The sequence below is a fragment of the Leptonychotes weddellii genome, chromosome 3 (genome assembly GCF_054177405.1).
Source record: "Leptonychotes weddellii isolate Sample4059 chromosome 3, ASM5417740v2, whole genome shotgun sequence".
In the NCBI taxonomy this organism is placed as follows: Eukaryota; Metazoa; Chordata; class Mammalia; order Carnivora; family Phocidae; genus Leptonychotes; species Leptonychotes weddellii.
In genome coordinates, this window is record NC_138371.1 from 30,678,263 (window position 1) to 30,701,814 (window position 23,552).

At 36.3% G+C, this 23,552-nt stretch overlaps 1 protein-coding gene across 6 annotated transcripts in view; it reads left to right on the plus strand.

Moving 5' to 3' along the window:
- Positions 1 to 23,552, plus strand: part of ALS2 (alsin Rho guanine nucleotide exchange factor ALS2) — a 74,234-nt gene that overhangs the window by 3,277 nt on the left and 47,405 nt on the right. For all 6 annotated transcript variants that reach the window (XR_014143931.1, XM_081815337.1, XM_081815334.1 and 3 more), the window contains exons 2-7: positions 10,743 to 10,822; positions 12,004 to 12,158; positions 15,034 to 15,971; positions 18,904 to 19,261; positions 21,752 to 21,920; positions 22,813 to 22,909. Coding sequence is in view for 5 of the 6 variants with exons in the window: in XM_081815337.1 (XP_081671463.1) it covers positions 10,803 to 10,822; positions 12,004 to 12,158; positions 15,034 to 15,971; positions 18,904 to 19,261; positions 21,752 to 21,920; positions 22,813 to 22,909 (1,737 nt within the window). In the remaining variant the exon portion in view is untranslated. The remainder of the gene's footprint in view (positions 1 to 10,742; positions 10,823 to 12,003; positions 12,159 to 15,033; positions 15,972 to 18,903; positions 19,262 to 21,751; positions 21,921 to 22,812; positions 22,910 to 23,552) is intronic.

Below are 23,552 nucleotides of genomic sequence, written 5' to 3' on the forward strand. Positions count from 1 at the left end.
TTTTTTTTTAAAGATTTTATTTATTTATTTGACAGAGAGAGACACAGCGAGAGAGGGAACACAAGCAGGGGGAGTGGGAGAGGGAGAAGCAGGCTTCCCGCAGAGCAGGGAGCCCGATGTGGGACTCGATCCCAGGACCCTGGGATCATGACCTGAGCTGAAGGCAGTCGCTTAACCAACTGAGCCACCCAGGCGCCCTAGATTTCTTTTTTAAAAAGATTTTAATTATTTATTAGAGCGCTCGCACGAGAGTGGGGTGAGGGGCAGAGGGAGAAGCAGACGCCCCACAGAGCAGGGAGCCCTATGCCGGGCTCAACTCCAGGACTCTGGGATCATGACCTGAGCCGAAGGCGGGCGCTTAACCCACTGAGCCACCCAGGCACCCCTAATATAGACTTCTTTTTTGAAGAAAATGTACAGTTCTCTCAATTGCTATGAGGAAAAGACTGGGGCTGTTTCATAGAGTTTCAGTTGGCTACCAGTGAATTATGCTCAAAGAGATCAGCTTTAGTCTCATTAATTTCACAAATTAATCAACTCATGGTTCCCTTTTATATATAATGTAAATAATAAATAAAAATTATTTATTAAATAAAAATTATTAAATAAATTTTGTTCTTCAGCGTCCTCATACGGTTCTTCATTTCACATGATCTCCCTTTTAGGAAGGTGGTGGTTAGACCCAATAATGGCATCTGGATGGGTAACTTTCATTTCAGGGTTCTTCTGCAACCTAAATTTTTGTTGAGCTGAATTCTTAACCAAACTTAAGGCAATTGCCCAGGCAAACATGCAGCAAAGATGATTATAGCAGCTCTTAAAATAGCAATAAAGTAGAACAATCCAGCCGTACTTTGGTAGGGAAATGGATAAACTATGGTTTATTCATGCAATGAAATGCTATCCCCTAATAAAAATGAATGAACTAGGGGCGCCTGGGTGGCTCAGTCGTTAAGCGTCTGCCTTCAGCTCCGGTCATGGTCCCAGGGTCCTGGGATCGAGCCCCGCGTTCGGCTCCCTGCTCCTTGGGAAGCCTGCTTCTTCCTCTCCCACTTCCCCTGCTTGTGTTCCCTCTCTTGCTGTGTGTCTCTCTCTCTCTCTCAAATACATAAAATCTTAAAAAAAAAAAAAAATGAATGAACTAGATCCATACTTATCAATGCAGATACATCTCAAATGTGTAACAACGAGTGAAGAAGCAAGTTGCCAAAGGATGTCTATGATATGATGCATTTATGTAGTTTTAAAAGAATGTAGCTACTACATTATTATTGCTTATGGATACATATGTATCTAATGAAATACATTAAAGTATAAGAACATATATGGAAATAAGACACATTAACTTTAGGAATAGTGGCTAACTCCGGGAGATAAGTTTGGGTGGAGCTCTTTCAGAAATATGTGTAACTTTTCTATTTTAAAAACAGCTGAAGCAAATATAAAAATATGTTAACATTTGTTAGAACTGAGTGATGGGTAGGGACATGGACTTGTTCATTATTTATTTTTACAGATTTATGTATAATTAAGATAGTTTGTGAAACTAGCATTTGAAAAATTTTTTACTTTAGTTCTATTCTAATTTAAATTCTGTATAATTAAATAGAAAAAATTTAAAAATAAAATTTTTATTTATAATTAGGGCTCTCTTCCAGTATGCTTTCTTTATTTTACTTTCTAGTCTCACAGTAGTTGACTGTGGAAAAATAATTCTTTTCTTTCTGCAGTAGGAAAAGAATGTGCCACTGCAGCTCCACTGTGTAAAGCTTTTCTAAGGAGAGGAGACAGACCTATTAGTCGATTTTATTTTGCTATTTGACTTGTGCTCCTGCAAAAACGCTTTTTTTTTCTTTTTTTAAAAGATTTTATTTATTTATTTGACAGAGAGGGAGAGAGAGCAGGAACACAAGCAGGGGAGTGGGAGAGGGAGAAGCAGGCTTCCCGCAGAGCAGGGAGCCCGATGTGGGGCTCGATCTCAGGACGCTGGGATCATGACCTGAGCCGAAGGCAGATGCTTAACGACTGAGCCACCCAGACGCCCCCAAAAATGCTTTTCTTAAGATGAGGAATATTGTCTTAAAAGGCTACAGAGGAATTTATATTCTAGAGACTCTTGGGGAATGCAAGCTTACACTGATCATGATCTCTCAAAGGATAGGGGAGCAGAATAGATCATAAAGTCCTAAAAAGAATTTGGACAGAGTGACTCAGATACAAAATTACCACAGATACCATGTGGTCATGAACACTTTTTAAAGTTTGGGTTTGTTACATTTTATTACAGTGTGGTAAAACTGAATTTATACTGTTACTGCACGTGTCCTAGTTATTCCTCAAAATCTAATTCTCTCTGAGAAAGGTATTAATAAGTAAACATGACGAACATGTGTTAAACGGTTTGAGTAGTGAATAGTAAATTTAATAGCTGATCCCTAATTTAACCTCAGTATTTAAACTTGAGTTAAATAACCTTTCATTCCTAATGAAGAATACCTGTTAACGCAGGGCACCTGGGTGGCTCAGTCGGTTAAGCATCTGCCTTCAGCTCAGGTCATGATCCCAGGGTCCTGGGAACTAGCCTCAGCAGGGAGCCTGCTTCTCCCTCTGCCTGCCGCTCCCCCTGCTTGTTCTCTCTCTCTCTCTCTCTCTCTTTCAAATAAATAAAATCTTAAAAAAAAAAAAAAAAAAGAATACCTTTTACTAGCACTTTCAAAAACGTGAAACTTGTATCTCCAGAACACTGTTTTTGGCCCTGTTCAGTTGTATGGCCCCGTGATGACGTTAAGTATTGTTTTTGATTGGTAAAATAAACCAACATACTTTGAACTGTATTTCTGTAACATTGCCTTATTTTTAAAAAATGTGGCCATTTAAAAGAGAATAGTAGCAAAATATTAAAGGAATAAACAATTTGTATCAGAAATTATACTCTATCAGGTAATAACAGACACAAATTTTTGCAGTACCTGAGAATTTGAAATTCAGTTCCTAGTATTATAATATCCACCAAAATGTTTCATGGGGATTTCATTAATCTGGAAGAATGTATTTTAAAAATTTTGCAGTGAATACAAAAAGGAGCTAAATGGGCATTGCTGGGCATTTATTTTACTATATTTACACTCCCCCTCCCCCCCGGTGGGTAATATCCATTCTAGAGGATTTTCACAATCAGAAGTGTAGTTTTAGTAGTTTTCAGGGTGAAATTAGCAGGCCATAAGAGTGAGACTGTGAAGTGTTAGTGTCCATGGTGGCACCAAAAACTGTCTCTATGTACTAAGAAGAAAGAGACTGTTCTTTACTGGGTTGTATAACATTTGTGAACTGACATGAAATAATAGCATCTTCATAGTTAGGAAATACCATTAGCAAATTATGAGAATTTCTATTATAAGTAGATACTTTCCTTTTGTGTCCTATATTGACTTTTATTACAGGCGCTAGAAATCTACATCATTTGGAAGTGCTTTCACTGAGTATTCACTTAAATGTAGTCCACTTGTACCTAGTGGTTACTATGGTTACAAGAATGTACCAATGAATAAATCATAGTTTCTGACCTCCAGGAATTTATAATATATTTTGAATCAATGACTTAGTGCATTATCCCATTAGTAACAACATTATAAGTAGTAAGTACTTTCTAGACTAGCCTACTGACTTACTTTATTCAGTGCATTAATTTACTGAATTCTTGAACTCTGGGTCAGTATTTAAGGAGCTAGTCAGCTCCCATAGTGGTATCAGGCATTGCCTTCTGTGTTGCAGTTAAGGCTGAGAGGGCTGGGATTTGAAGTGACCTCAACCTTTGATGGTGGTTGATTTGTCAAGGCTGCTGCAGTGCAAGGTGAGTGTTTCTCAGCCTTCATTAGTGGTTGGTAAAGGCTTTGGTGGTGGGATATCCAGGAAGTAGCAGTTATTGGTGTCTAGATTAGTTCTCAGGTGTTTGGGTCATAAGTTGCCTTGATCTGTATATAAATATATTGACTGAGCCTCTAACAGAAGATATTCATTGAGCATTTACCATGTGTAAAATACCATAGTGTCCTAAATTATTGTTTACTACATTCACCTATAAGCTCTGCTTTACAACATCTTTAAATTTTTTTTTTTAAAGATTTTATTTATTCATTTGAGACACAGATACAAAGAGAGTATGAGCAGGGGGAGAGGCAGAGGGAGAAGCAGGCTCTCCGTTGAGCCAGGGGCCAGACATTGGGCTGGATCCTGCGACCCTGGGATCATGACCTGAGCTGAAGGCAGACGCTTAACCATCTGAGCCACCCAGGTGCCCCAATATTTTAAAAATGTTTAAAAAGATTTATTTATTCAAGAGAGAGTGTGTGCACCTTGTGGGCTAGGGGCAGGGGAGAGAGAGAATCCACAAGCAGACTCCACACTGAGCACAGAGCCTGATGTTGGGGCTTGATCTGAGTACCCTGAGGTCATGAAGTGAGCTGAAACCAAGAGTCGGCCACTCAACCAACTGAGCCACCCAGGTGCCCCTGGTTTACTACATTTTAAGAAAATGAAGCCAATTCAAACTTTAAAAAGAAAGTGTAAGCAATTTTAAAGTTTTGCAGTAGATACAAAATGCAATACAATTTACTACTCTATTTATTGTTCTATTTTAATGTCTTGTCATTCTAATCTCCAATTATCATTACTCTTGTAGCTACAGTTATTGCAGTTGTTTTAATCAATATACCTATTTTAAAACAGTAAGTGAAACAGAATAAGACTGGAAGTGCTCAGCTTTATTGGCTTTTTCTATGCTTTGAGGGTGCTGTCTATAGAGCCATCATTCTAGTAAGAAAGGCAGAACATGATAGCATGTAAACTCCTTAAGGACAGGAACTCATTTGTTTATGTGGGCCTAGTCTATCCACAGATATTTATTGAGTACCTGTTATATATCAGGACTGTGTTAAGCAGCTAGGCTATAATAGAGAATAAGATGTTTTTGGCTTTCACAGAAATTTTAGACTGGCATACCCGGAACATAGTAGATGAAAAAAATACGTGAGGTGTTGTTGAAATTTCAGCCTTTGAAAGTTAATATACTTATGACTTACAAATTTATCTTTCACTAAATCATTAAGGGAAAAGGACTTTATCCAGAGAATAAAGTTTACTAGAGATGAATAAATAGAATCAATAGTCCACTAGCACATTTCTGTTCCACATTAAATTTTTTTAAAATTTATATTCTGCCTTGTCCTAAAAAGATTTAAGGCAGTTTACAAAAATATATAATATGGCAACATAAAATAAAGAGAATGACTGGAGCCAGGAGTGAGATTAGAATACAGAGCACACATATACTATAAAGTCCTAGTCACTTAACAGATGGCATCATATGAGACTCTTACTCTCTCACCACGAAATCTGTACTCCTGTCTGTATCTGTAACTGTATCTGTGTATCTGTAATCTAGGTCTGTTTCCTGTCTTATTAAAACATAGACCCTTCCTCTTGTGAAAGATCAGTCCCAAAACACGTGTTCCAGATGCTGTCCTCTTTCACTTTGTCCAGGACTTTGGTTCTTCCCTCTGCCCCCTTGCATCTGGGATTGGTGTCATTGTCAATGCAAACATGTTCAGCTATCTCACATCTCCCCAGCTCTGCACATACAAAAAACACACCCTTTATCTTCACATTCTTCTCTAGCTCCATTTCTCTGTCATTTTGACAGTGTTTTTCAAAAGAATTCTTTACGTGAACTTAATTTTCTTGTGTTCACCTCCCATTTATTTTTTACCTCCCATTTATAGTCAACCTACTCCAATCTGGTTTTCAGTCCCCTACTACCACTGAAACTGTGGCCAAGCTCAGCATTGATATCTGTGTTGGCATATGCACTGGACACTTTTCAGCTCTCATCCTAGGAGACCCCAGTGACTTTGACCTAGTTGACCAGGCCTTTCTCCTGGAAACACTCTGCTTTGCTTTTATGTGCACACATAGACTCATGCTTCTCCCACCTCTCAGGTCACTTCTCACCCAGTTGTTATTGCTTGTTCCTCATCCTAACCAACCTCTAGGTGCAGGAGCTCCTTACAGCTTGGTCCTGTTCCTTTCCATTCTCTTAATACACACCCGGTGATATTATGCATTGTCTTGATTTCACATATTATCCATATGCCTTTCCAAGTTTATATCAATAGCTGAGACCTTTTTTCTGAACTTCATACTCATATTCAGCTGCTTTTGATAGGTACTCTGGGATTTCTCACTGGCATCTTGAACTTAACATAAAAAAAATCTTAACCAGAATCTTCTACTTCAGAATCCTATCTTTTTTTACTCTTCTCCATTTCGGTAAATGGTACCACCAACACACAGTTGTTCAAGGCAGAACTTAGAAATCATTTTTGATACCTCCTTCTTTATACCCCACTTGTGTCTAATATATCACCAAGTCCTAGTTGTTCTAGGACAATGCACCTTATTTGTTTACCTCTTTCTCTTCTACCAAATTGGCAGCCTTATATGAAATTAAAGAGCCTAGGCTTCCTCCTTCCACTGAGAAGATGAGCCAAGTGAGTATTTGCAGGCAGGATACTCCTTGCAAAATTAATTTGGGCACTGTATGTGAGTATGTTCACCATAAAATAGACTTAAAACTTTTGAGAAAAGTGTAAATCATCACCATTGGAATACATTGTTAAAGCACCTATAGAATGTCTTGTAAGCAATGCAACTTTCTAGTGTACTCTTCAAGATGAAGTTGATGTTAAAAGTACATATAAGAAACTAAAGGAAGTATAAAATAGTTAAAAGTTGGGGACCCCTACCAAAAATGATTGTTGTTTGTTTTAGAATACAGGTTCCTGGGGTGCCTGGGTGGTTCAGTGGGTTAAGCATCCAACTCTTGATTTCAGCCCGGGTCATGTTCTCGGGGTCCTGGAATAGAGCCCCTTGTCAGGCTCTGTGCTCAGCAGGGGGTCTTCTTGAGGATTGTCTCCCTCTCTCTCTGTCTCTCCCCCGCTCAAGCTCTCTCTCTCTCTCAAATAAATCAATCTTAAAAAAAAAAAAAATAGAATACAGGTTCCTAGTCTCTTCCTTGGAACCCTTGAGGCAAGGTATATTTTAGAATTCAGAATTTTTTGATCTTTAAAATGTGCATAAACCATATATTATGTAACACTTTCTCTGGGACCTTTGGTACCACCCCATAATCATACTAATATTTCTTCTTTTTTTAAAGATTTTTAAATTACTTTTAAGTAATCTCTACACCCAATATGGGGCTTGAACTTAAAACCCCAAGATCAAGAGTCACATTCTACTGACTGAGCCAGCCAGTTGCCCCAATCGTATTAATATTTCTACAGCAAAATATATGAATATTCACACTAAAGGGGCAAAAACTAACCTCATATTAGTTCAGGTCAGGTTTGCTGTCAGATTAGTTTTAGTCGTATTAGATTTTGCCACCAAAAGAGTTATGAAAAAACTTAGTTTTCAGTTTTTTGGACTTTGGATTTCTTTTTTTTCTTTTTTTAAAGATTTTATTTATTTGACAGAGGGGACTTTGGATTTCTGGTTAAGGTTTTGTGGATCTGTAGATAGTTTGCAGCTTTTTCTAACAATAATTCGGACACCTAGACCACATTTTTTTAGGGCACTCTCGGATCATGGTGTTAAAAGCATACCCTCTGCTTGTACAAGATAGTTTATTTCTCTGTTAAATGTAGCAGGAAGTTGTGTTTCCAATGGGATCTAAAAGTGGAGTCACATTGTTAAGAACCAAGGTTTGGCTTTTGTTTTAAAGAGCCATCTGAGAGTTTAATTGCTTTACATTTCACTGTAAAGGAGATAATTTGAAGTGTAGAGTGGCATACCTTAATATGAATCTAGCTTTCTTCTGTGACTCATAGAATTTAAGAGCTGGAGGGGATGCTTGAGTCTGTTGTGCTCATTTTACAGATGTCCTTGATCTCTGGAAAGGCCGTGCAAGGCAAAAGAGGACCCCAGATTTTTGACTGTACAACATCACACAGTTTCTTTATCAGAGCTAATTAATATAATAAAGGCCTATGAAGGGAAGTTACTATATAACAGAAGAAAAGAAGCAGAGTTTAGGGATTCTGTCTCCCAAAGGAATGTAGAGTGAGAACCTTAAAGTTCACCTGGAGAGAACTATCCCCAGAAGAAGCCCCATGATTAAGCAGTTTTATAACAATCAAAAATGTGAAGCAATGAGAGAGCTTAAGGAAGTTTAAGTGCTATTTGAATGCTTGAGGCAAATCTTAAAGATTTCCTGATAGGGGATCATAAAAATAGAAAAACAAAAATTTCGGGTTTACTTTTTCTTATGGATACATAATTGAGAAATGTTAGGTTTTTTCTTTTTGTTTTTGTTTTTTTAATGTAGGCTTCATGCCCGAGAAAGAATGTTAGGTTAAATAAGAGTTGGTAAATGCCACTTATATTTAAGTATGTGAGAGAAAACTTTATAATACAAGGTTCCCACATTTAGCTGTAGTATTCTTTTTTAGTTATGTTTCCTTAGCAGTCATTTGTTTCTCATTACTCTATTTGAGTCTTAGGCAGACCTATCTTCTTGGAAGAAGTCAAACATATTAAAACAAAATGAGACAGATTTATAATACTGATATAGAAAGATGTCTACGAAATAGTGTATTAGCTAGCTTTCTGTTGCTATTTAACAAATTGCTACAAATTTAGTGGCTTAAAATAACACAAATGTATTGTTTTTGCAGTTCTTTAGGTAGAAAGTATGACAGAAGTCTCACTGGGCTAAAATCAGGGTGTCAGCAGGGCTGCATTCTTTTCTGGATCTGTTTCCTTGCGTTTTCCAGCTTCTAGAGGCCACCCACATTCTTTGGTTTATGCTCCCCCCCTTCCCATCTTCAAAGCCAGCAGTCTCTCAGACCATGCTTCCATCAGCACATCTCTTTATCTGACTCTCCTTCTGTCTCTTGCACTTTTAAGGAGGCTTGTGATAACCACACCGATAACCCAACCCAATAATCTCCCTATCTTAGGGTCAGCTGATTAGCAATTTTAATTCCCCTTTGCCATTAACCTAACCTATTCACAGGTTCTTGGCATTAGGATGTGGGCATCTTTGGGGACCATTATTCTGCCTAGCATATATAGTAAGTAACAAAAGAAAGTTGCAAAAACAGTTTATATGGCTTTAATTCCGTTTGGATTTGAAAAAATGTGTGGTGGTGAAAAATATGGCAAAAGATGAAATCTACTTTAAGAAAACTCTGTATTCAAAAAATGTGACACTCAAAGAGGAAAAAAAGACTGACTGTTTTGTTCACTTCACCAAAAGGTTCTCAACATTTTTGATTGTCAGGCACTAGGATAAAATTCAATTTACATTCAGTGAATCAGTGATGGGAAGCAAAGTGTGCTTGTGTACTTTTACACCCTCCCAGAGAAGTTCTCTGGTTTCTGCTGGGTATTGTTTAACTTTAATCAAGGGAACAGTTAGTTACTCCTTGATCTCTGATGAATAAACACAGGTTAGATCTGGCCTCAGAATTTCTCTGTACATTTTCCTAATGGTTAATTATCCTCACAAGGCATAGTACCACTTAATAATCACATTTATCATTTAAAAAATAATCATTTATTAGATTAATAGCATTTATTAAATATATCCAGGTATATGTTTTGTTTACATGGTACCCTTCATCCAACTTTGAATGATTCAAAATTTTTCTAAAATAAGCATTAGGTAGAGAGCAATTTCCTCCAGATACGCAGATGGCAAATGGTAAGAATTCACAGGCAACCTGGAGTAAACAGATGGATCTTACATCACTCCTGCTGGTATGGGCTGTTTTCAGAGTACAGTGACCATGCCATATCCTTTGCAGAAAAATCATACATTTGGTTTGGGTATTTTTATGGTTGATACAAATAAAACCTCATTGCTATTATGTATTTTCATGTGTTTTGGTGCCCTTAAAAATATGAATTTTTAGTTGAGATGTATTGAGTATCTCTGTCTGCTTGTTTATATTTCTGTCTCTTTATTAAACATTGAGTTTCTAAACCGATGGGTCATGATATTGGTACTGTAATTTCATATAGCTCTTTATTATTAAATGGTGGGTTTTGAAACAGATATTTTAAAACCCAAATTTCTTTCAGCCTTTTGTACTATGGTTTCGAGTTGAGGTTGATTTGGGGAAAATACTTCTAGTTCCAATAAATAGAAATCTTTCTGATTTTAGTAATATAATTTTTTGTGTGCATTGCTGAAAAATGTAAATTAAAACAACTTGAATCTGATACATTACTGAAGAAGTTTTAGAAATTCTTTCTTACTTAATTGGTATTTACATGTTCATGTATTCCAGAAGCATTTTAAAAGCAACCCTTAACATGTGTGAAATGAGTATTTAATGAAAAGAATTTTCAGATTGAGCTTCCTTCTTTATAATAAAAAATAAAATCTGTTGCCTGACAAAGTACAGCTTAATTGCAGGTAGTAGTCTTGTCTTCCTTTGACATTGCATTTGATGGTCAGCAGGCATTTTTATAAGCTCAGTGGGCAGGCTCAGTCTAGATATTCAACTTTGGCAGGCGGGATATGAAATAGTTGAAATAGTTTCACTGCATATTTATTGCCCAGTGAATGTGCACTTGTTAGAGGGCTGCCGTTTTTTTTTTTTTCTTTAAATCTGAGGAATGAAGTAGCACAGTATTCTTTCATTGCTCTTTGTGCTTACCTGTGTTTTGCCATTTAGGTCTTTATATACTTTTCGCAAAGAAGAAATGATTTGGTGATGGAGTTCTCCCCTTGACCGATGGACTCAAAGAAGAGAAGGTAAAACCATTTCTTCTTCTACCTTCTTCTAGGAAAACACAACAAGCAATTGCACGAATGCGTAGCTTCTCTTCAGTTCAATTTTCTTGTTTGTGGTTATTAAGTAGGAAGAGTGACATTTATGTTGATTGGTAAAGAGAAAGATAATAAAATAAAACTGATTAGTGATAAGCTTTGTTGCTAGTTTCTTATGCATAAAAAAATGGCACAAAGTGTCATCATCATTTTAAAGCTTTTGAAGCCATTTTTTCTCACAAATAACTTCAGGTCTTCAGACATAGCCTTATTAATTGCAGTCCTCTTCTATCCTTAGAAAACTGGGTTAAGTTTGTGGCTTTCCTCTCATATAACCATGGTTATGCCTAATCATAACTGAGAGGAATATTACTTAGCAAAAGTAGAGAAATTTCTAGGTATTATAAAATAAATAAAACCAGAAAACTTTCTGTGCCTTGTTAAAATTGGCATCATTGTTCTAGAAAAAAGCATGTATCATCAGTGGCAACAGAGGAAACTTGGTATAAAGGAAACCCAGCATATTTTAATATGCCCTTTTCTTAGAAGGGTAGGCAGTTATGGTATGGTCATTATCATAAAGCTTGGTGTCTTGTGTTCTTTGAACCAGAATCATCACATGGATAGAATTCTTTGGCTAGAACATGAGTAAAGCACAAAAGATTTTACTGTTCCTGATATAAATTTGATTCTTAAAAAGTTAAATAACAACTATAGGGCTTACTCAGTGCAAAGTAAAATGTGGATCTCTATTCCTTCTTATCAAATACTTTTTTTAGCATTCAAAACTAAAATTTTAAAATAAGACTCCAACTTGGGACATGTTACAACTTTATTATCCAAATAAGGAGTTAATAAGTGGAGAAGTTAGAATCTTAAAATTTTGTGCTATTAAATCTAAAATGTCAAAAAATAGTCCAGGTTTTGTTTACTTCTTAGATAGAGATAAGTAATTTGTGGGTTTAGATTGTCCTCAAGCCTTTTATGTAAATAATTGTTTTATATCTGCTCCTGTGTCCCAACCAAAGCATAAAATATGTGCTAAACGATCTGACCCAGTCACCCATGTGCTGGTAAAAGGTACAGATCTAATGAAATTAGTAAGAACCCCCAAAATACAGTTTTAATTGCAGGAACAATTAAGCTATTTTTCTTAATGTTTGTAGCTCAACAGAAGCAGAAGGATCCAAAGAAAGAGGCCTGGTCCATGTGTGGCAGGCAGGATCCTATTCTGTAACACCAGAGAGACTGCCAGGCTGGGGAGGAAAGACTGTTCTTCAAGCAGCCCTTGGAGTGAAGCATGGAGTTCTTCTGACTGAAGGTATTGAAAAGAATGGCTTAACACATACTAACTGAAATGCTAACAGTACCTGGGTATGTAAGATCAGGTAAGAGAGTTACTGGATATCAGGAATTCTTAATGACGTTTGCTAGAGCTTATATTCTTTGTGTTTTCAAAATATGTTCTTACTCTCTATCAAAAATCAGATTAGTTCTTAAATTTAAGATCCATCATAACTAGAATAAAAGGGAGAATTACAGTTGGTAAATTTTATAGTAACAAGTACATGAAAAATTAACTTTTGAAAGATTACCTATTCACAAACTCTTTTGCTGTACCTTTGTTCATTAAATGTATCAGAATAACCATGCTAATAATAGTTAATGTTTATTAAATAATTATGGGTGCCTGGCACTGCAGCGAGCACTTTGTATGTACCACCTCACTGAGTCTTCACAACCACGTTGTGAGGTAGGCTACTGTTGGTGTCCCCACTTCACAGATGAGGAAGCTGAAGGTCAGGAGGTTAAATAATTTCCCCAAGCCCACACAGCTATTGGAGTGTCAGAGTCAGAATTGGAATTCAGAGAGTCTGATTTCAGAGCCTGCTTTTTAAGCCACCTGCCCCTACTGCCTCAGTACGGTTTTTCTCAGGCATAAACAGCAGCTCCTAAGAACGTGTAATAAAATAAATCTATAAATCTATAACAGATAGAAACATAGGCTATAATTTATAGAGAGAGTTGCCTTTAATTTGATAGCAGTTTACCAACTCAATCATGGCAAATTTGGTTTGAGCCAGGACTGCCTTCAACTACTTTATAAATTTCTGTTCCATAAGCATTTATTAAGTATTCAATAATGCTTTGATATTTTCCTCATAGGAACTAAGGGAAGACAAATTCTAAGAAGCAAAGCTTAAATCTGACCTTGGTAATTTTGTGGGGTAAACATGGATTTCTTTCTAGCCTCTTTATTAGTATATCACTTTTATTATAATAATATAGAATAATATTATTAGGCCAGAATTTGGAAAAAGCTTTATTATAAAAATGTGAACCATATTCAATAGATACCTGCCCTAGGGCTTCAAAATATATCCTTCTCAAGCATATGTAAGTGGAATTCCGTTGTTTAATTTACCCTTCAGTAAGATATTTAGGAACCCTTCATGAACATGTTCTCTAAACCTCTAGAATCATACCTTAAGTGGGATAACTGGGGGAAAACATTCTAAAAATATATGAATAGCCTGTCATTGTTCATGTTTAAGCAATGTCCTGGTTTTAAGTGTCAAAGCTACAAAAAAACCCCACAAAAAAACCAAAAAAAACTCATCTCACACAGGTGTGTAGTTTGAAATGGCAAAAAGATCTCCAGTGCTATCTTTTCCAGGTGAGAAAATGTTACTGATGGAATGCCAGAAATTTTCAAGTTCTTTTTCTCTGTTTAGTTTGACTATCAGCTCATAATTCAGTGAGGACACTTCATTGAATCACTATTTCTGAGGTACTCCAGGTTGAAAAAAGGGAGGAGTTGTCTAAATATCCATTTCTCTGCACTATTTCTGTCTCTATTGGAGTGATATCCATTGAAAGAGTTGGTGAGCTGTTGCAAGTTTATATTGCTGTGTCACTCGGGAAGAAAAGTTTAAGTATCGTAACCAGTGAGCTTATTTTCTCAGTACTCTTTATCCAAACTGGAAATTCCGTAATAAAAGCTCATGTCTTCCCTCAAGCCTCTGTTGTGTTCTTTCTTACATAGACATTCTGGTTAGTTAATTTGAGTATATAAATATATTTACTGTGTATAATAGGCCATAGCTAAAGAATGCATTTTTTTCATCATCAGCTCAGTTGCTGCTTTGTGGGAAAAAATACTACTATAAATTTACTTCATTATTTCTTAATTTAAAAAAATGGGATGAGTCTCTGGTCATATGGAAAAGAAGGAATAGTGGGCTTGTTTTACTATTTTCAAAACCCATGGCCAAATCTTTGTTCCATTTGAGTTTTTTTAGCTAGCACAGGTCATATGCACATGCCCCCAAACTACCACAGTACTGCATGAGATTATGACTTGATAGCACAGCTGGACAGAAACAGGTCCTTATCAGTCATGTGCCCAGCTCACTGGCGCCTTTTGTTTTACTTCTAAAGCCAGCCAGTTGCCCTTCATTCTAAAGCTAGCCATCATAGCTTTTGTTGGTTTTTTTGCTTTGTTGGTTTCGTTGTGATGATTTGCTTTTTAAACAAATGGCACATCAGGAATGCTATATAGTACACAATATATATTATATATAACATTTAAAATGATACATAATATTGTGCATGTCATGAAGACAGCATCTAGAACACTGGTGCTTTCTTAGAACCTGGAAGTATAAAGCTGATTTCTTAGTTTTGGCCAGAATGAATCGCTAATATCTTTATGCTTCTGCATAATTTTCTGCTGCTCTGACTTATTGAAGTAGCAGTGAATGTTCTAGATGTTAGCGAATGTATCTATTTTATCCTCTGCTCATTTTATCTTATCATGGTCATTACTTTGCTCTGAACACTCGGAATCTGCCATCTGTAATAGCCTACAATGATAGCCATTACTAGTGGATCCATGTAGGACTTTGTAGGATGAGGCTGAAGGAAAGGAGCAATAACCCTCCATTTGAAAGTAGCCTCCTGTAGTTGGTAGAAATTCTCACTATTTTTCAGAATATTAAAAGATGATATTTGTTAAAAGACGAATAAACGTGGGATATTATATGCTTGAACCAAAATCTCTACAACTGCACTTTTGAAAATTAAAAACAAAGCAAAAAACAGCCCTATTTTGTTAACCTAGAGGGGCCGAAAATTTGCTGATGAGATTTCCAGTTAATTCACTAACCCCCTTCTTTTTTTTTTTTAACCTTCAGATGGTGAGGTCTACAGCTTTGGGACTCTTCCCTGGAGAAGTGAACCAGCAGAGATTTGTCCGAGTAGCCCCATTCTAGAAAATGCCCTGGTTGGGCAATATGTTGTTACTGTGGCATCAGGGAGTTTCCACAGTGGAGCAGTGACAGAAAGTGGCATAGCGTACATGTGGGGGGAGAACTCTGCAGGCCAGTGTGCAGTAGCTAACCAGCAGTATGTTCCAGAACCGAATCCTGTCAGCATTTCTGATTCTGAGACCAGTTCTTTGTTAGCCGTCAGGATTTTGCAGTTGGCATGTGGTGAGGAGCACACACTGGCATTGTCATTAAGCAGAGAGATTTGGGCATGGGGTACTGGTTGTCAGTTGGGTCTCATTACCACCGCCTTCCCGGTGACAAAGCCACAAAAGGTGGAACATCTTGCCGGGCGAGTAGTGCTACAGGTTGCCTGTGGTGCGTTCCACAGCTTAGCACTCGTACAGTGCCTCCCTTCCCAGGATCTGAAGCCAGTCCCGGAAAGATGCAACCAGTGCAGCCAACTCCTAATTACGATGACTGACAAAGAAGACCATGTGATTATATCAGACAGTCATTGTTGCCCATTAGGTGTGACACTGTCAGAATCCCAGGCAGAGAACCAGGCCGGCACTGCCATCAGCCCCTCCACTGAAACCCTTGACAGTCAGGGAGAAGTATTCGAGCACACGCTTGGAGAAAATGATCTGCCTGTTGCTACTGACACGAACGTTGGAAATGTTCAGACCACAGGTGGTGATGCCATTCCCTCCCAACAAGACATCGTGGGAACAACTGAAGTTTCTTCTGCCAGAAATGTGCCATCGTACCCTGATACTCAGGCAGTAAATGAATACATGCAAAAACTGTCAGATCATTCAGTAAGAGAGAACTCAGAGAACGGCGAAAAGCCAATGCCATCTCAGGTACCTGCTAAATTTTATAATATAAAGGTGTTTCTGGAGTTAGGAGTTTTTCTTTAGCAACTTTAAAATGCTTAAGTCTTGAGTTTGACTTTAAATCTCTTTTATCATGCAATCCTAGATAAGGGAAAACCTGGATTAAATCAAAATTACTCTTTATGTTCAAATTCTGCCCTTTAAGATGTTGAAAGATGTCATGCTGGGCTTCTTTCATAAGTAGCAAAATCTCATTTATTTTTTCTAGTGCTTTTCCTCCCATGACGAAATGTACTAAATTTTGGTAGGCTCCTGAATACTGTGGGTTTTTTTTTTTTCCCCTGAATACTTTTAATATAACTATACATTCACAAAGATTCGTCGCACCTGTATTTGTACGACTCCAGATTCCGTAGAGAGTAGTCCTTTCCTTTTTTATCAGGGGAGGTTGCTATGTGGTGAATCCCTCAGTTGTAGGCAGACCTTAAAAAAAACCTCCTGGTGTTATATATTGTTTGAATTTTTTTCAGCTTATACCTATGGTCCTTAGAGGGCTTTGTTGTGGGACAGGGGATTAGTGTTTTCTTCATCTCATTTAAACTACTCTAATTTTAAAAACTTGTAAATGGAGAAAAGCTGTTACCAGTAGCATACAGTAAAGTTTGAGTCTCCCTGATTAAACAAATTGTTTTAAAAGGATAATTTGTTTTTTTACTCTTCATGTAAGCCTTTCAGTTTTGCTTTTACCAAAACTCTAAGAGAAGAAAAACAAAACAAAAGCCTCTAGTCATAAAAGAACTGTCCTGTGGTGTTTTTTTCAGGTTTTTGAAACCATATACTTCTTGATTCTTTATTCTTGTTCTTCAGTCTGTCAGGATGAGAACATGGCTTAGAGATATTTTTAGAAATAGTTTTTATTTCACAGTTTACTCATTGAACCTTGTGGATATCTGATTTTTTTTTTTAATTAAGAATAAGCTGTTTGGAGAAAGATACTACTAAAATCTAAAAACAAAAGTAATGATTTAATAGGAATGCACATAAAACATTCTTAGACTTGAACATGCTTATAAAAAATTTGGACTTTGACTTTTAGAAGTCATTCTGCTAATTTATTAAATTTGAAGTTAAAAATTTATTGTATACAGTTATTTGATGATTAAATAATTGTCATTGAAATTGCATTTTCCTTTGGATTTATTTTGTTAAACATGTAAATTTTTTTGTTGCCTATACTAATTTTGGCAATGTCTGTTTATACTAAATTTAATTCAGTTTTTGTAAATAGTGTCTCAATCAGACAGCTAATTCACTAGGAATTTATACAGCCTAGGACAAGTTTTTTCTCCTCTGGCCAGAAACAACAGAAAGAGTATCTCATTTTTGTGAAATAAACCATAATATTGGCAATGAAGCCTATATCTCCCAGTTGAATTTTATTATTGGTTGACCGGGACTCCTAAAATTATGTCTTTCATCAAAATTGCTGGCTATGTATTTTTGTTTTGTTGATTTATTTATGTGTTGTTAAACATAATTAGGTAAAGCAGCCAGAAAGAACAATAATTTAAAGTTTATTGAAGGTAGAATTTTGTGACTTTCCTCTTATCTGTTGGTAAGAACGCCCTAAAATATTGACCCGTAAATACCATTGCTGTTTCTGTTATGAGCCTTTATACACAAAGGGTGAAAATAGTGATGTTAATTCTTCTCAACAAGTTATCAGGGAACTGTATCACCAAGGAATTAATAGGCTTTGTATTTATCTTTTGCTTGATATGGTTTATTTGTTTTTGTGAATATTTTAATTAAAGACTCATTTGCTTCTCTGAATTTAGTATTTAATTCAACAGAATGTATTGAGTACCTCTACAATCCAGGTACTGTGCAGGAAACGGGAATTATTTTCTTTAAGAGAATCAGAAGTCAATGTTAAAAAATTTGTTTTCATTTAGCTTTCAATTCATGACAAATTAAGGAAAGTATATATACCCTTTGAGATCTTTGGACAGCATAGGAAGCAGATTTTTCGTAGTGACTTATGCTAAGCTAAAAGCTCTTTTTGTGTTTTTAATAGTTACATTTCATGACTTTCCTTTAAACAGTGGTGCTTGACTGCTCAGAGTAAGTTTCAACTGATTTTTTTACTAAGATATTAGAAAACTTTAGCTTGACTTTTAAATACAGCTCTGAATAACACAAAGAACATTGGTCCCAAATGTTTAATTATTAACCTACCACATTTACTCTATCATAATGAGAGCAAAAGTAATCCTTCAGCTTACATAGCCCATGGATCATGGAAAATAACACATTCATGAGGCAGCGGAAGGACTTGAACTTAAGAACATAACTTGGGGACAGTTATATACTGCCCATGCCTATCCATAATTATAGGCCAGAGGTATAACTTACTTTTCTGCCTGTATATACGATAATCTAAATTACCATTTATAAAACATTTTAGGAAAAGCCGTTTTTAGATGTATTTTTTTTTCCTGGTATTTTAGTAGTAATCTGTAAATTTTCCTAAAAGCGATCAATAATATTACTTTTATTTATTTATTTTTTTTATGTATTGTTAACCTTTTCAACCTTATATCCAGGGCTGTCACAGTGCACCTAATATTAAACGCTATGTTTTCCAGACCTTTCCTCCCCACTCCCCTCCTGTGCTTAATTTTATTAAAGCAGCTGGGGCTTATGTTTGAATAGCATGGAAAAACACAACACTCAAACAAAAGGAAGTACTTTTGATAAGGAGCTGTAGTTTGAGTACTCATTTCTGTATGATATGTTAAATCCAGTACCAAGAGCGGATACCTTTAAGTTGAAGATAGAGACCTTTGTTTTAGATTCTTGTATTTGTAAATAGTGATGGTTTTTGTTAAACTTTATTGAGTGCTTGTTGTATAAGGGATTATATTTTTATATACTTTTTTATGTGTGTATATTTTAGCCTCTTGTAGAAGAAGCAGTTCCCAATCTTCTCAGCCCACCAACCACAAGCACCTCAGCCCTAAACAGCCTAGTAGTCTCTTGTGCATCTGCTGTTGGTGTGAGAGTGGCTGCTACATATGAAGCTGGGGCCTTGTCTCTTAAGAAAGTTATGAACTTTTATAGTACAGCCCCTTGTGAACCTGGAACTCAGGCAGGCAGTAGTTCCATAGGCCCCGAAGGTCTGAAAGATAGCAGAGAAGAACAGGTTAAACAGGAATCAATGCAAGGAAAGAAGAGTTCAAGTCTTGTGGATATCCGAGAAGAGGAATCAGAGGGAGGCAGCCGAAGACTCTCCCTCCCTGGCTTGTTGTCCCAAGGTAAGGAAATAGCCAGGTGAATTGACTCTTGGTAAATCCAGAATGCTCCTGACATCATGTGCTATATGATAATAAGTAGCTTTCCTAATTGCTAATGCTGACCTATTCGAATGTCAACATTTATTTGATTTTGGTGATTTGGGTGGTTTTAAAAGAAAGTTACATATTTCTCTGCTTTAAAAATAACTGTAGAATGTAACTTTTTTGTGATGTCTGCTTCTGCTTCTGAACCTTACTGTGAATCTTATTTTATTGTTCTGGAATGTAGCGACAGCCTCCTTATGTCCTAGTTGGGGCCTGTAGTCCAGAGAGATGAAGTTGCAGATGTGACTATTGTTAAGTGGGGGATTTACTGTATTTGACCTGAGAGTGGAGATAATCTTAAACTTCAAGAAGAGGAAAGTTCATTTTCTGATACAATTAGCAACAAACTTCTTAGAATATTAAGACTGTTACCCAGTTGGGTCTTCAGCCTTTCTCAGTTGGTTCAGGAATCTCAGTCATCTAGACTTTTGTTCTCAAAATGTGACCTGCAGACCAGAAACAACAGCAGCATCTGGGAATTTGTTAGAAATGCAGGATCTCAGGCTTCACTCCAAACTTACTGAATTGGAATATGCATTATGCCAAGATCCCCAGGTGACTAGTGTGCACATTAAAGTTTGAGCAGCAGTGGATTTAGACCAGGAGTTGGTAAACTTTTTCTGTAAAGAGTGAAAGAGAAATATTTTATGATTTGCGGGCCATACGGTCTCTCTTATATAACTACTCAACTTTGCCATTGTTGCTTAAAAGTAGCCATAAGTAAAACATATGTGAGCAAGGCCGTATATTCCTATAAAACTTTACTTACCAAAACAGTCAGTGGGCTCTATTTGACCTATGGTCTAGGTTACCAGCCCCCAGTTTACACCATTTTGTGCAAAGCTCTAAAATTAGGAATCCTACCTTGCACTTCTACTTACTTATGGCACTGTTGTGTCACTGAGTACTTCTGTTATCATGCCTTCTAATTGTCATTGCCACTAGATTTTCAGCTCACAAATAAAACCCTTAGTCCTGATTGGGTGTGTGTGTGTGTGTGTGTGTGTGTGTGTGTTCATAAAAAGAAAGCCCACGGATTCTATTAAGTCTGAAGGAGAACTTTGTGCCAAAATTGTCTTATTCTGAAATGTCCTTTCATATTTGCAGCATAAATATATTTGAGATCTCCTGGAACCACAAATGTGGAATATCGATTTTTGTCATGTCATTAGGTCTTTGAAATACGCAATCCCACTAATAGACCTTTTTCCTTTGGTTAAATTTTACTTAGTGACCTAAAGTATCTTTAGAAAGATTTTACGTGCACTTTTTCTGTCTCTATTTTAAAATTACCTAAAATACATCTTTGAGAGAGCTTCAAGTAGGTTTAAGTGTCTGTGTGTACAAATGGATGGCACATTTACCAGAAAAGATGTTGATTGTAGCCAGTGATGATCACCTTTTTGTACCCTCAAGTTAATGACCAAGTCTTCACTTAGTGACATTCAGTGATTTTCTTCAAAACATATCCTGCCACCAAATCAGTGTACAAGATTTACATAGTGTTTGTATGCCATTATTATAATTTTGAATATTATAAGAGATTATAAAAGATTTTTTATTTATTTTTAAAAATTTTATTTATTTATTTGACAGAGAGGGAGAGATAGCAAGAGCAGGAACACAAGCAGGGGGAGTGGGAGAGGGAGAAGCAGGCTTCCTGCTGAGCAGGGAGCCCGATGTAGGGCTCGATCCCAGGACCCTGGGATCATGACCTGAGCTGAAGGCAGACACTTAACGACTGAGCCACCCAGGTGCCCCTAAAAGATTTTTTAAAACATTGTTTAAGTCCTTTATAAAATAATTTGAAATAGGTAGGCAAAATTCAAAAGTTATTTAGTACTTCCCATTCATAATCTTTTTCCCCACCATAGAAACTTGAAAATTTTATATTTAAAATAAGTCCTTTATTATAATATTTAAAATATGTTTGAACTTAGACCTTAACTTGGAGAGGCTTAACTTTTAACTCTGCTTTGAAATGGGAAAAATATTTGTCAGCCTTAGTGTAGTATTTTATTAAGCATATTCTGTAGAATGCAAGTTCCCAACATTCTATATAACATGTATGTTATACAGAAAGGGATTCTGTGGCCAAACGCTTGGAAGTGGGGCTGAGTTAAACAAATCTAAACAGGCCTTTTAATTGTAGGACTTGTCAGGGCCTTTGGCATGCTAATAATGTGTGTGTGAATCTACAGGGCAGATAGTATAGTGGATAGAATGTAGTAGGCAGCATTTACCAAACTCATCTCACTATTAAATCCCCATTTTTGCAGAGAACCTATAGAATATGCTTCACAAATACCATGTTAGTGTATTTCTTTGAAAATCAACAGTTGGTCAAAATGATATCTTTTTTACCCACCCATCTGCTCCCTCACTCCATCTCTGGTTTGTTTTCAGTTTCCCCCAGGCTCTTAAGAAAAGCTGCACGGGTAAAAACACGGACAGTGGTTCTGACTCCTACATACAGTGGAGAAGCAGATGCACTCCTGCCTTCTCTGAGAACAGAGGTGTGGACCTGGGGGAAAGGGAAGGAAGGACAGCTGGGACATGGTGATGTTCTGCCTAGGTGAGTGCTGCCTGTGTTCACTATTAGGAGTTGGCTTTAACAAATAAATCTCTCTCCTGTGAAGAACTCTATATCATTTCCTCAGAGAGGAAATATGGTCCTTCCTAGCTCCAGATTATTATATATCATTAACGTGGATTAAACAAACAAACAAACAGACCTGTCATATTAGCCTTGAATTTGTACCTAATAATAAAGGACTTAAGTATCTGTGGTGTACCTTTCCATCTCTTCTTTGATGTATATTCATCTTGGAACAGAAAGGGATGTTTGGGATAAGATTGTATTTCATTGGGAAACTTAAATAAAACTGAAATTTTTAACTTAAAAAAAAAAAGCCAACAATTTTTTTTTTAACCTGAAAGATGTCCTTCTGTGGCTGCCAAAATAACTATAATAGCAATATTAAACCATTAATGTACATCAAGGAAAAACTGTTGTTTTGTTTAAGAACTCATATTAACAGATTAGATATTTGTGAAGGTGTGTAAATGGAATGATTATCCAAAACAGCCAGTTAATGTAAATGTCTCTAATCTTAGCAAAGTGAAGGCAACTGTAGTATTAAACAAACAAAACCTCTATGGTTTTATATTTCATTGTGTCCTAAGTATACTCTGCCATAACGAAACATTTAGTAGTTTTTGATTCTTAACAGATTCTGAATTATGGTTGTTAATTAATGACTGATGGACAAAGATTAAATTAAAACCATCCAAAATTACTTACAATATTTAGGAGTAAATTGAACATATATTTAATATTTTTATTTTAGTGTTTTCTTTTGAAATGTTTATCTTTACTTGAAAGCACTTGCTCTGTAATTTGAAAAAGGTCATGATTCTTGCTGAGCCTTCTTTCTTTGCGTTTGTGTGTATATGTTTTTCTTTAGGCTTCAGCCACTGTGTGTAAAATGTCTGGATGGTAAAGAAGTAATCTATCTGGAGGCAGGTGGTTACCATTCTCTTGCACTTACTGCGAAATCCCAGGTAGGAGACAAACCGTTAAAAGCTGATATTAATTTTGTGGAAGGTTAACATGACCAAATTCGATCTTCATTTTTTGAGTGTCTGCTGTGTGTCAGGCAATAATACCATACTTCATTTGATCTTGCTAATATTTTACATTGTATTATTTCCATTTTACAGATGACGAAAGGGAGGGTTAGAGAAAATTTGTAACTTGTGTAAAGTTACACATGTGATAGTAGGATTTGAATCAACACTGGTCTACCTAACAAGGTTTCTATAATGTGCTCTTATCGAAAAATAGAATTCAAGATTTTCTAGGATATTGATGATTTTTTTTGTATTGATGAATTTTTGTTTTTGATGAAAAATCTATAAATAAGACATTAAGAAAACAAAAGGTATTTTTCTTAAAATTGTGGGACCCGCAAGTGACCTCCAGAATCCAGAAAAACTTAAAACCACACCAAGATAGATAAATTTTATATACATCATACATCCAAATACATAGTTTTAAGTTTTGTTTTTTTTTTTAAGATTTTATTTTTATATAATCTCTACACTCAATGTAGGGCTCGCATTCACAACCCCTAGATCAGGAGTCGCATGCTCTATGGACTGACCCAGCCGCCAGGTGTCCCTAAGTTGTTTTTAAATATATTCA